Source organism: Ambystoma mexicanum, chromosome 8 (assembly GCF_040938575.1).
Source record: "Ambystoma mexicanum isolate Mex_15411 chromosome 8, UKY_AmexF1_1, whole genome shotgun sequence".
NCBI lineage: Eukaryota > Metazoa > Chordata > Amphibia > Caudata > Ambystomatidae > Ambystoma > Ambystoma mexicanum.
The window spans coordinates 1636098087-1636112312 of NC_090929.1; the positions used below are offsets into that span (position 1 = coordinate 1636098087).

The 14226-nt window shown below is 43.3% G+C and overlaps 1 protein-coding gene across 1 annotated transcript in view; it reads left to right on the plus strand.

Moving 5' to 3' along the window:
* The window catches only part of LOC138473267 (pancreatic triacylglycerol lipase-like), a 186958-nt gene that overhangs the window by 140164 nt on the left and 32568 nt on the right, over nt 1–14226 (plus strand). The window contains exon 9 of the mRNA XM_069611904.1: nt 3173–3291. Coding sequence (XP_069468005.1) covers nt 3173–3291 — 119 coding nt within the window. The remainder of the gene's footprint in view (nt 1–3172; nt 3292–14226) is intronic.

Genomic DNA, 14226 nt, shown 5'->3' on the forward strand with positions numbered 1-14226 from the left:
TGTACTGCGGGAAATCGCTTGAGTTTACTTCGCAAAACACCAGGTACTATTTATAAAACATTGAAGTGGAATAACAGTAAAAAAACATATTACTTAGAGATATATGACAGAAAACGTTTCTTCCGTTTGTTTTAGAATACGAAATGGAATTTGTGACAAACCAAAAGGGAGGAAAACAGCTGACATTAAATGGATACGTTTACCATAAGGAATATGAGAAGAATGAGCGTGTATACTGGAAAAGCGCCGAATATAAAAGAAATAAATGCACGGCTCGAGCTATTACTGAGGGAACAAATGTGCACAGTAAAAACGAACATAATCATCTACCGGACCAATCTAATATTATTATAAAAAAAACCCTCTCAGAGCTAAAAAGAAAGGCTGAAGTCTCGGGGAACCAAGTGGCTCGGTTGTGTCAAAAGTATGTGACCATTTACCAATACATATCGCTGCACAGTTACCGGCTGAGAGGTTAATGCAACGGACAATAAACAGAGCTAGAAAACAAAAAGAAAATATGCCACCTGTACCAAGGCTTTTTGAAGACATTACAATCCCTGATGTATTTAAAACAACAAAAAATGGAGACATTTTTCACCAAGCGACAATTGATTTAAACCGCAAAAAAATATTAATATTCGCCACTGCAAGTAATTTCCACCATCTGACTAACAGTGAAAAATGGCAAAGTGACGCAACTTTTAAAGTATGCCCGCAGCCATTCCTCCAGTTTTATACCATTCATGGCACAATAAACGGCAAGACAATTCCACTTGTGTATACATTAATGCCGAAAAAGACTGAAGAGGCGTGCAGAATCGTTTTTGATAAAATAAAACAATCGATCCCTGAGGCAAACCCAACTACAATAATCATGGATTACGAGACAGCACAAATCAACGGTTTTAAATCAATTTTCGAAAATACACGAATTCAAGGATGTTTTTTCCACTTCACACAGAGTATATGGCGCAAAATGCAGAAATTAGGTCTAAACACAAAATACACGCAGGACAGTTGCTACCAGTTTAATATTAAAAAACGTTTTGCATTGGTTTTTGTACAAATAGATTATGGAACTGAATTTTATGAACATTTAATTGACAGTACTTTTTACAAAAATCATGAGGAAGAATTTAGTGATCTATTAGACTATTTTGAAAAATCATGGATTGGACAATTAACCAGAAGTGGCACAAGAAGAAGGCCAAAATACCCATTAAATTTTTGGAATTGTTATCAGGCAACCCTAGAAAAAACACCTAGAACGAATAACGCCCTGGAGGGATGGCACAGCAGGTTAAACAAACAATTTAACATCAATAACCCCACGTTGTGGCATTTTTTACGCGACTTGCAAGATGAAGAACAACACCAACAATTTAAATTGGCACAAACCGTTTTCTCAACTAACCAGGCACAACCGAGAAAAAAATACAGAGACTATGAAGGAAAACTGATACAGTTAATAGAAGCTTTTGACCCCCAAAATAAAGAAACCTTCTTAGACTCTGTAGCGTTCAACTTGAAATGTTAAAAATAATTACTCACGTTTCAGATAAAAGTGCAGTCCATTGTGCCATGGCGATAGTGATTGCGAATAAAACATCCTGGTGATGCAAAATACAGGAACTGGAACGGCAATCCATTGGAAATAAACCATCAAAAAAATCAAAATACACATCCAGGAAAAACACGTTCGCGAAAGAGAAAAACCATCCTTACCTAAAAAAAGCCAAGAAATATTCGAGTACACATCCAGGAAAAACTCGATCGAAATAAAAAAATAACCAAGAAAATCCGTGGGAAAAAACAAGAAAAGTCCTCATGCAGACATAAAAGCCAATGCTAATCCAGAAAAAAACCACGTTGTAGCCATAATCCGTAATCCAGCGACTGCAAGTAAATCCACTGGAAATCCATAGTCCATCGAATCCAGGAAATCCTGTAGAAATCCACAGTCCATGTAATCCGAGTAAATCCAGTGAAAAAAAGGCAATCCAAGGAAAAAAAAAAGAAAAATCCATGAAAATCCAGGAACAGCTTGCAGGAGACACGAAGTCCATCGAATCCAGGAAATCCAGTAGAAATCCACAGTCCATGTAATCCGAGTAAATCCAGTGAAAAAAAGGCAATCCAAGGAAAAAAAAAAGAAAAATCCATGAAAATCCAGGAACAGTTTGCAGGAGACGCGACCGCAGCAGAAACCGATAGAATATGAACTTTAAAAATGGCGCTTACGTTTTACGTAGGACTACGTAATGTGGATTTAAATAAGTAAACAAACACAAAGTTAAACTATATACAACTGTTATTATTGATGCAATAGCACCATCAAGAAGAACAAATAGATGTATTACATGTTAAAAATATTACTCAGTTCAACATAAAATATCTGTAAGCTTATATTAATATATATATATAAATGTATTAAATAATGTTATATTATAATACTTTTTAAAGTTATTAAATAAAATACAAAGAATAAAAAGTATGGTTTTTACTTACCTTCGAGATTGACATGAATTCGAGATTGCTTGAAAAATTTCGAGATTATGACTTTCGAGATTTTTTATTTTCGGTCAAATAAATTCGAGATTATATTTTTCGATATTTAGAAATTCGAGATTTTGACTGACCACCCTTTCCGAATGGTCTGGTAAACTGGTCCTCGAGGGTGTATTTCTTGGCTTTGAGGAACTCAGCTATCATTCCCAGGTCCTTGTAACAATGCCGGGCACATCACTCTGTCAGACTATCCTGAAAACCTGACTTGATTTTAATATTCGCGGGGTCGAGGAGTTCCCCATTCTTAGAACAGCCATTTCCTATTTGGAACGGCTGTTAGTCTGCTCAAATATTATTTCTATAAAGCTTTCCATAGAGAAAATGCTACTGGGCAGAAAAAAGAGCCATGTTTAATATGATATAGTGCTTAGTACTGGAGGGTAACCTGTAAATTGTCCCAAGTTGGGCTGAAAAGGAAACCGAAGCTCAGCTTTTGGACGATAACGCCATTTTACATGGATCTTTCAATTCTGGAAATTAGTGAAATGGGGATTAGACCCCAGGTCTCCTACAGTAACCAATACCCATGCCATGTGTGAAAGTAAGGGTAGTAGTACATTATTAATTTTGGCTCACATTTTACGGCATCTTCATTTTGCAGGGACACGTGACTTCGTGGCGTGCAACCATCTGCGGAGCTACAAGTACTATTCGGAGAGCATCATAAACAAAGATGGGTTTATCGGCTACCCCAGCCCTTCCTACGACTCTTTCAAATCAGTAAGTTATATTTATATAGTCCAAACGAGATGGGTGAGCTGCTGTCAAGAGATCTCAAACACACACTCCCAATAAGGGTCTGATTTTTCAGATTTGGAATTTTTCTAAACAGCAATACCAGCCTGCAACACAATAACGATACTTTCAGATTTTGATAACATGTTCTTCTTTTACAAGACTTGATGCTGGGGAGGTGGCAGAGGAGATCATGGGCCTCATTATAAGTTTGCTGGTCCGGTAACAATGGTACTGGTAAGCTACCGGTACCGTTGTTACTGTACTCGCAAACTACAAGTTCTGCTCGTAGGTGCCTTCCTGCCCGCCAGGTCTGACCTGGCAGGCATACCGGCACTCCCGAGCAGAATTGTCAGATGCATAAGCACCATTCACGAATGGTGCCGGTGCATCTGACCTCCCCATTCCCATTGAGTCATATGGGGCTCAAATGGGAATGGTGAGAATTTTTTTCTGGCGCCTTGGAATGGGCAATTACAGGGTCCGGCAAGGCTGTAATGACCTGGTAATTGGCCATTCGCGGGTGCCAGGAAAAAAATGATACCAGCAGCAGCCGTGCCGGTTTTCCTGGCATGGCTACTGCTGTTCTTATGGCTATCAAGTTTAGATTATTAGCCAAACCTTTCTAAATGGACTGCAGATATGGGTGTAATTAGTCGCCACATTATTTCTTTTGATAAATCGTCAATGACAAACTGGGCCCTGCGTTTCTTCCTGGTAGCAAGCTGTGCTGCTACCCTGTGCTGCTACCCTGCAGTACAGACCGCACATTACATTATGGTTATAGGCCAGGCTGTGACTCCACAGGAGAAAGTCTCTAGCCGTCCCACAAGCATTATGTGTGCATTCCACATATAGATGGTTTGGCAATGGGACGTTCATCTGGAAAAACATGCCCCACCCTTAGCCACAACTCATTTCAGCTATACAGGGCATAACAGAGAGCCTTTGTAGTTGAATACTGTACTGTTCCTTTTATTATCTTTTACTTCCGGTAATGTAAGTGGTCTTTTATAGCACCCTTCTGCCACTGTTGTTGGCCTTGCTGCACTTTGATTTGTAAGAAAAGAAAAGGGGTGGGTGTCATTGGTGAGAGTGTGCAAGAGGCAGATGTGAAATCTGTGGGGTTGTGTGAAGGCTCTCTCCCTCTCCCTCTCTTGCTCTCTCTCCTTCCCTCTCTCTCGCTCCATCCCCGAGTATGCAGATGACTTGGTAGAGGCAGTCTGGATACTCCACTCAGTTCCTATAAACTATAGCTAAGGGTCATGGGAGACAAGAACCTTTGGAACAGAAAAAGGACCACTTGTAATTTGGGGCAGCAGTAACCCAGGCAACTCAAAGCTCACTCTACCATGCTCAGTGGACTACTGGGAATTCTGCTAACCAAGGAGAGGGCCCGTCTTGGGCAGGGCAAGGTTGTGTTTATCACGCACTGATCAGGCAGTCTGGGCAGGTTTGGATGTTACAATTGGGTGCCATGATGTAGCATACAAAATACTGCTGGTATTTCATATTGCACACATATCACTGGGAATCTCGTATCAGAGTGCTTGGTAACTGACATTATTTATTACTGTCACTGTTACCTTTAATGTTGCACTCGATGTATTCACCTTGAGGGTCGGTGACCTTTGAGGTCGGTTAGGATAAATCTCCCAGGTAGGCAGGAGGGCTGCTAGGAGTTTGTAAACTCAGAACTCATGAAAGGCATAACTCCTTCCCTTTTCCAAAAGGAATGCAGGCCCAGACAGATAGCAAGTTCAAATTGTGTTTTATTACGGCCAAAACCCACAGGGATCAGTACAGAGAGAACAAATCCAGGCACATCTGAGCGAATTCTGGCTCGCAGGCCAGTTTTCTAACACAGTTGCATCACTCTGACATCACAACCTGGGCCCTTCTCCAGAAATCCTACCACATCCTCTGATTGGGTGTTGGGTGGTAGTCCATCTATGGAGGTCCCTTTAGCTGTTAGGTTATTGGTTCTCCCATGTCAGACGGCTGGCCTGGCTAATCCCCAAAAAATGCTACTTCTAGAATGTTGCAGTGTGAGGGTCTAATGATTGGTTCTTTCCCATTGCTACCCACCCCATGGGTCCTGAACTGTGATTGGTCACAGATGTCTCCCCCAGGCCTGGGACGCAAGTCGGTTCTCAGCTCGAAGTGTACCCTTTTAAAGTAATAAGAACAATGATGTGTCTGCATTGTAACGTGTGTGTACCACCAATGCCTGTGAGAGCACTTGTTCTCCTCATTCAACACTCAGCTTCTTCTGTAACAACTTTGTTGCAAGTCATTGTCTGTATCCTGAGACTGCTTCTCTTCGCAGCTGCTAGTTTTGATTCATTCTTAGCTCTGCTGGACCACGTGTTTGAAGACCGTGTTTCTGAGCTCTGCTTCTCTGAATTAGTCTGAATTTAAGGAGAATTATTCGAGTTTGCTGTGCTGGTATTACTGTAGTTCAGGGAAAAGAATATGACTTGCGTTTCAGTGTCCTTGGCAGCAGCCCTCATCCCACACGGCTGCTCTTCTGTTTGCTCTGAATTCAGTCCAGCTCAGCCTGCGCTGAGAGTACTGTGGCCTACTATCATTTTCCGGAGCCATAGTAAGGCTTCTAGCTTGGTCGTGCTATTCTATAGAATCCATAGATTAGTCCGTTATGGCGCTGTCAGGTCTTTCAAGTGCTCCTGCAGTTCCATAGGGTTGTTTGCAGGTAAATGTGAAAACAAAAACATTTGATGCAGTGAAACTGTTTTTGTTTTCACATTTGTATATAATTGTGGAGGTTCTGGCAACATACCCACAACCTTCAGTTACCTGCAGCCTATGTCCCTCCACTAATTTACCGATGCAAGCGCTTTGGACTCCATAGACTGTGTTGCTACCGTCTAGTTTTATTTGCATGTAAGCATCTGCAAGCTTTACACTGGATCTCTTGCTTCTTGCAGTTTCTGCGTTGCTGCAGTCAAGCTAATGATAAAATAATAAAGCAATGGCAGTATGTACGTATACCTGTCCTCTAACTCATAGAACTGACGCATGTGTTCTTCGTGTATTTGGGTGCGTGATCGTGTCCCGATGTGCGGATGGCATGTGTGCCTGTCTAACGCTGCTATGTCATGATGTCTCTAACGACATTGAGCATGTCTTCTTGGTGCTTTAGTCGAGGCTGTCAATTGAGGTGTCCTTAGTAGCATCCAGTGGCTCTTCATTTATTCTGGGCAAGGTTTGAACTGCTCTGTATGTCTAACTGATATGTTGAACATCATCATTGACATACATCAAGATGCCAAGGCCTGTGCCATAAGTGGTGGCCAGTGTCAGTGCCCCACATGATTTCCCATAGATTCAGGGGAGCAATAGGGTTGCACCCACAATGCCTTTGCTATTTACTCTTCCTCTTAATGGACTATAGGATACCCTGGTATTAGCATAATTGACCTAAAAACATTTGACCTAAAACATTTGATCGAATTTTATTGACTGTTTCTTCGGTCAAATTTAATTTATATATACAAATGGGTAAGGGTATATAGATCAGGTTGAGGGGAAGTGGGCAGGGTTGCGGGGTGTCTCCCCCCACATTTTAGACTGAAATAAAAGGTCAAATAAATTCAATCAAATGTGATTAGGTCAAATGTTTTAGGTCAAATAGACCCAAACCGATACCCTGCTACAGACTGGAGTAGATATGCCTAAAATCGTTAATATGCCAATACCTGTGTTGGCATACACAGATGATGCCGTTTTATTAGCTCAGACTTCACAAGCTCTACAACTTTTAATTACCGAGCACACCTGGATTATGAACCAAATGGAGCCACAGATTAATACATGTGGTCATTCACTCTTGTATTAATAGATTAATACAATGAAATCTGCTATTCTTGCCAATCTTACATGGAAACATTTATTCAAGTAAAAAAAATGTATAGTAATAATAATGAAATACCAAGAGTAACTGAATTTCAGTCTTTGGGGTTATACTTTTCTTCAGGTCTAACAGGAAGACACTATATAAAAAAAGCAAGTGGTGAAAAAGCGTCATCTCCGATACCTACCATCGAACCCCCTTTGCAATGTTTCCATAGAACGATGACAACATTGTCCTACTCTGCATTATTGTACAGCAGCAGTGTGACACACTAGCACACACAATTCACCTTCACCTCTAATCAGGGTTGACAAATGATTTCAAATGAAGAAAAAAAAAGAAAACAGATGTTTCTTAAATCCTAAATGCAGCATTTCACAAAATCAGCATTTGTTGTCGCCCTTCTGCTGGCATTCCCATAATCTGTGAGATTGCTAAAATATCTGCCTGTACAAATGATAATTACAGCATGAAATCCCAAGAAAAAATCCTCCAGAGTCACTATGAGCACCTTTGTCTTTGGCTCTCCGCCTGCCTCAGCTACTCTCTATCTTTGTGTATTTATTTCTGTCTGTCTGTCTCTATATGGCTCAAATCAATCACTGTTTTTCTCTCTTCTGTATCTTAAAGACAAGGCTTGGCGTAATACTATTTTGAACGCCATGATCCAACATCACTTGGAATCAAACCAGATCCTATGTGTTGGCCATTCCAGATTCTGCCCAGGCCATGGAACAAACTCAGTTCTCTTAGACCTCAAAAACCAAATAGATGAGATCAGGTACGAAGGGAAGCCAGCCCTCCTCCTCCTTCTGAACCTATCGGCTGCCTTTGACCTGGTCGACCATAAAATAAAGTGCCACCATTTGACACCGCAGCAGCCTGACATGGATCGCTTCCTTCTTAGATGGCAGAGTAATGAGAGTCTTTGTGGACAACACAAGTACTGCCACAGTTCCAATCAAATGTGGAGTACCTCAAGGATCCTGCGTCCCTCCCACACTCTATAACATTTTTACAAAGCCCATCTTTGACCTCCTGGTATCCCTCAGGATAGCCTTCATCAACTATGCCGACGACGCGCAAATTCTTCTGCCCCTCTTGGGTAACTAACCTAAGGACGAAGACACTCTTAATATAGCCTGTGACCATCCAAGCTTGGATGGCAATGCACAACCTATGCATAAATGATGAGAAGTCCAAGCTCCTAATAGTCAGACCCTCAATGGTTCTAAAAAACATGATCCTTGGTACGCAGCCTTCAACATTTACAGCACTCTGATTACAGTCTCCCCTGCAGTAAAAGCCTTGGGGGTCTACCTTGATGCTATCCTATTGTTGACCTGCAAAGTAAACGCCCTCTCCTCTTAGGCAGCCTACACTACAAAATTGATAAATGCCACCAGACCATTCCTCTGTACTGAGAGACGCCTTACTATTGCCCGGGCGGTGGTCAGCGCTAGGCTTGACTACTGCAATGCTCTTTTCGCAGGCACCTCTGCACACAACGTCCAGAAACTACAGACAATTTAAAATAACTCTCTACGAGCTGCACTCTACATCCCTATATCGGAACATATCTCTGCCACCCGTAGAACTGTTTACTGGCTCCCCATCCAAGAAATAATTATGTTTAAGATCTTCTCCATCACACACAAAAGCATCTCTAGATCCGCTTCTCTGTACCTGTCCCATAAAATCACCAAAACCACCTCACCAAAGCCTACGTGAGCTCAATACTCCCATCGGTTAGTCCAGCCCAGAGTAAAATGATCCAAAGCTGGAGGTTCCAGCTTTCCCTCCATTGCAGCCAAACATTGGAACTCCCTATCACATGCGCTAAGAGTGGAAAAATCATACTGGGTCTTCCGCAAAGCACTAAAAACCTGACTGTTTACTTAACTGTGTATGCCCTCCATGATCTCCCCTGCTCACTGTCCCCTGTAACACTCTACCTCGTGAAGTCCTTCTGAATATTCCTAAATGTAATTGTAACTGTAATCTGTATCCTTCTCTCCTTCGATTGCCTTCGGGCCACACGTAACTGGTACCTGTAACAGCGCCTCTATGCCTCTGGGTTTGTGTGCGCTCTATAAAGGAATAAATAAATAAATAAATAAATATGGGTCTTTCCGTCTCTCAGTCGGCCTCACTGTTTGGAAATCTGCATATGCCACCATGCACCATTCCATTGGAAGATACTAATCCAGTCCTGGTTTAACTTTGCAGAATGTAAAGTTAAAACAAGGAGTAGACAAGCATCTCCTGAATGGAATGGAGCATGCTGGCATGTGTGTAACACTTAATTTCGCTCTATCACTTCCTACCTGTGTCTCCCAGTCTTTGTAGCTCTCTTAGTACAATACAGGACAAAGATGAAGGTGTTGTCCAGTTCTGAGAGACAGCGACACGTGAGGTTTGCCTCTTGTTTAATCTTCGACTCCACCCTCTCCTTCCCTCCTCACATCTCTGACGTCTCTAAGAAGTCACACTATCAGCTGCACCTCCTCAGAGGTATTCTTCCTTTTCTCACATTCCCCCAGAAGCTCACTGCACTGTCTTCAGAGCTCTGGTTCTCTCCAGGCTGGACAACGGCAACAGCCTCTTTCTAAATATGTCTGATTCTACTCTCCGCCCTCTGCAACTCATTCAGAATAGGACTGCAAGTCTTGTCCTTGGCCTCAAGCCCAGGGATCGTATCTCTCCAGCTCTGAAATCTCTATCTTCTAGTGGCGGCGAGGATCAAGTTCAAGACCCTATGCATCGTCTACAAGGCTTTCTAGGGCGTGGGACTGCTCTACTTCCAACTTTCTCTTCCAAAACATCTTCCTTCTCGAGCTCTCTACTCACCTGCCTACAACTCTCTGAGGGTCAGACGCTTCTCCAAGCAGAGAGTTGGGGGCAGATCTATCTCCTCGGCTGGGGCCTCCCTCTGGAACAGCAGCCCTGCCTCTCTCAAACTTGAGCAGAACCACCTCTGGTTCTGGAAGCAACTCAAGACCTTCCTTTTTGCTTCTGCTTTCTCTCTTCCTCTCCCCTGCTGATGCACCTGACTGCTCCGCGCACTGGTCACCTGGCCACCCTCTGAACTCGGGCCCAGGCTCCTGCATATCCTGTTGCTCTGCCACTGCCTGCGGGTCCCCAGCACTTAAGGGTCTGCATCTGCAACCCTGCAGTCCCTTCTCTGCATTTATGAGCCACCCGCTGGCTGCACTTGTGAGTTAACTGCACTTCCCCTCTTCCCCGCATGATCTGAATGACTCAAGACCTAGTATGCTCGTTATTTTGTCCTCCCCTTGTTTCCCCTTCCCTTGTCTTTTTGTTACGCCTAGAAACACTTGTGTACAGGCGCGTTATAAATGCCATATCATATCATATCATATATTCATGGCTGACGTGCAAACGCTTTGTCATCAATGAGTCTACCATACTTATTTCCATGTGAAGGGTATTTATCACGTACAAATTGATCGAATTGGACATTTAAAAACACAGGAAAGGGCTGACACTTGTTTAATGTGTCAACCACGCTTTCTCAAGGCCACTAGATGACCAACCTTAAATGAAAAACGTTTTTATCAGGTGTCAGTGGAGCACAGCAGCCCTTCTAACTCAGCAAAAGGTATACAGCAGCAATGAGCCAGCCTTCTATTTGTTGGACAGGTTTGTTAGTGGCCTCTGTCCCTCTTTGCTTCTCACTGTCTCTCTATTGCTTGATCCAAGGTGGGGGGTTGACCTTTCTCGGTGGCAGCTGCTCGGCTGCGGAATTCCATGCCGCTTGTATTAAAACAGGTTTCGGGTCATCTTGAATTCAGACGGTCCCTGAAAACGTCCCTCTTTTAGGTTAGAGTTGGGGTCTGTATTGTGGCTGTCCTAGCGTCAAGATGCCTTGTGGCGGTTGTGCGCATTATAGATTTTTATAACATAACAGAACATTGTGCACTCTCTTGCCTTCTCTATGGCCATGTTCGTCTTTCTACCTTGGATTCCTGCCATTTGCTTAAGCACTTTCTTTAGCAAAAGGATGTACTCAACCAGCACAAGATGCCCCATCGACGATCATGACCGCTCACCCATCAGTACACCCCCCCTTCTGCAATATGCAACCAACTCATCGGAAGTAAACAGCACACCTGCTTGTAATTCGTGTTTAGAATATAAGAACACTGTGACAAACCTAAGAGCAGCACGCGATCAATACTGCAGTAACATCACCCCATAGAACCACCCAGTAGGCCTATTGAGTCTTCAGATAACATCAGCAACAGGACTAATACCCACCCCCCCAGGTTATGCCATTAGGCGCTCAGGACCACTCCTTACATGGTTGATCCATTGCATCCATGCAGCAGAAATGGGTAGCCCCCCATCCCTCTCTCCCAAAGCTGTTCATGATCACTCGACTGCACTAACATGAACATTCCAGCAAGTTCCCCCCTCTGTCAGTAGTGGGCTAGACCACCCAAAGGGCAGAGCAGAGTCCCCGCAGGCAGTCGGAGTAAATAATGACCACTTCAGTAGTCAATGATCAATACATGATCATAGCCGATGGAATATGGCCGAAGGCTTGGAATCCAAACACACTGACTAATGGCCTATTACATGGTGCCCATTGAAAAACAGAATTTTCTCTCAGTGTTTAAGTAAAAGAGGTTAACAATACCCAACTTAAATGCACTCTTTGAATAGCAGAGAGTATAATTACAAGGCTGAGTCAGTCTTGTTCAGATTCTGATTTGGAGCCTGTAGGACATACACATGTCAGCAGTAGATACTTAATCTGCTGAGCTATCTCACTGGTGAAAACCCAAAGTGTTCCCAAAAACAATAACAGATGGTAGAAGAATGTATGTTTTAATAATGTTTTTGGTTTTAAACTAATTTAAACCTTTCACAATCATTTTATTAGAAAGACTTAATACATAAAAAGAAAATACATAATCATAATATCAATCCAATGCCCAAGGGAAGAAAGGAACAATGTAAATAATGGTTTAGGAATCTTAGGTGTGAACAAGCAACGTGAACACGTGCAGAGATCAAGTAGTTCACAGGTCCTTGTGCCAGACAGGATGTGTGAAAGGCGGTAGATAGAGGCGGAGAAAGAGATGGATCCTGAATTCACAAGCAGCGGTGGTGGTGGGCAATTGCCTTTGCTCCTTGTTGCCCCATTGCACCCCCTGATCAATCACCACCGGCGTAGCAGTGGCCCCTGTTGTGCACTGTTCCGTCTGTTTCTTTCTAGTAGGTGAGTCGGAATCCATGCAGCGTAGAGTGGGAACCTGTGCCCTGAGCTGCGGGCAGATGCGCGTGTGCGGTGCACCGCTTATGGTGATCAAGTGGCAACTAATTTCAGAGGAGCACTCATCATGCAAGTTCAAATGATTGCAAAGGGTTGTTCTTAATGAGACGAGCTGCACTTTGTGTATCATGTGCCTAGCTAGCTCTCTCTCTCTCTCTCTCTCTCATTCTCTCCTCCACTCTCTCTACCTCTCTCTCTGGAAGGGCATCACTACATATTATCCCCACCAAAAATATCGCCATATATATGGTCGTCTGGAACGGCCATAGGCGATATTTTTTGGGGGGGCTAATTTTGGGTTTTCTTGGGAGCGGGGGTTGCAGGGGTGACCCCCACTCCTTTGAAAATAATGCAGGGGTTGCGGGGGTGTCCCCCGCAGGTTAAATGCCTTAATATCACCACAAAAATATGGCAATATTTTTGTATGGCGATATTTTTGTGGGGATATTAACACATGGAACCCTCTTGAAGGTGGGTCAATTCAGATGTTTTTGGTGATTGCTGGAATTGGTGGAGATCAGCAATATTTTTGGGGGTAAAGAAGGTGCCATGTGAGTGTGATCTCATTGAACCCTGTTCATTCCTGTGGAAAGCTTGGGGCGTGCTGTAAGACTGAAGATGAGTTGAAATGTGTATGAAAGGCCAAGGACTGGGGGTTTGTGACAACTTTGACTATCTGGGTCTCGGATTTAACACTAAACTAACGTGTGATAACCAAATTGTCACGTCACCAGTCAGAATAAGGCAGGTGTCAGGTGGCATATTCAGATTTGCCAGAATTATTCAGCACCGCTCTGTTGACCATATGTTGGCAGCATTTAGAGGAGAATCCATGCGAGCTGGGATATGCGGGAGCAGCATCTGGAGATACAGGACTGACTACAGAAATCAGAAAATCAATTTCCCAGCAGATTATTTCTGGTCCCGCAGTCCACTTTGGCCTATAAGACCCATTTGGAGACGGCCGCGACATATCTAGCGGATCTTGTTCGTTCTAACCAGATCTTATTCTGGCACAGCTTGTGGTCAGATAATGGGGAGAACCTATCTAGGACCTTGGCTACTAATTTACTGTCATTCACTAACTTGAGATAAGTTGTCTGGCTCGGCTATGTCAGGTCCCTTTTCTACAAGTTGGGCTTGGGAGCCTGGTTTGAAAATGATCAGCTGCAGGTTAAGCCACCAAAGCAGACCCTGAAGCTCAAGACTATTCAGTTCTTCTCTGACCTTCGGGAAGAAGAAATGGCTACCAGATCATTAGATTATACCTGCCTCTTGCCCCCACTATGGGAGCACCCAGTGCTTACCTTTTGTGGCTAAGCTACAGCACAGGAGTTTTCTAACTCGCGCCCGGCTTAATGCCCCGGTGTTGGCAGGCCGTATGCTGTCTCTGTGGAGCAGTAGAGACTCTAGCGCACTTTACCATCCTTTGCGCCATTTACCCAGTCAGCGGGGAGAGTTGGCTATTGGGTATTTTAAGAGACAGGGCATAAGGTATTATAGACCTGCACTCACCCGCCTTCTGGTGTGCTTGGAGGTGAGGGTGGCTTTTGCCCCGGCTAATTTCTTAAGCAGGGCATGTAAACGAATATCTCATCTAATGCTGCAACCTCCGTCTAAAACTGCCACTTAATTGGAAGCACTGACTGCTCTGGGGCTGGTTCTTATCTTGCTTTTGTGTGCATTTTTTGGTAGTTTGTTGTTGCTTTTGTACTTTTCTTGTATTCTGTATAGCTGAGTTAAA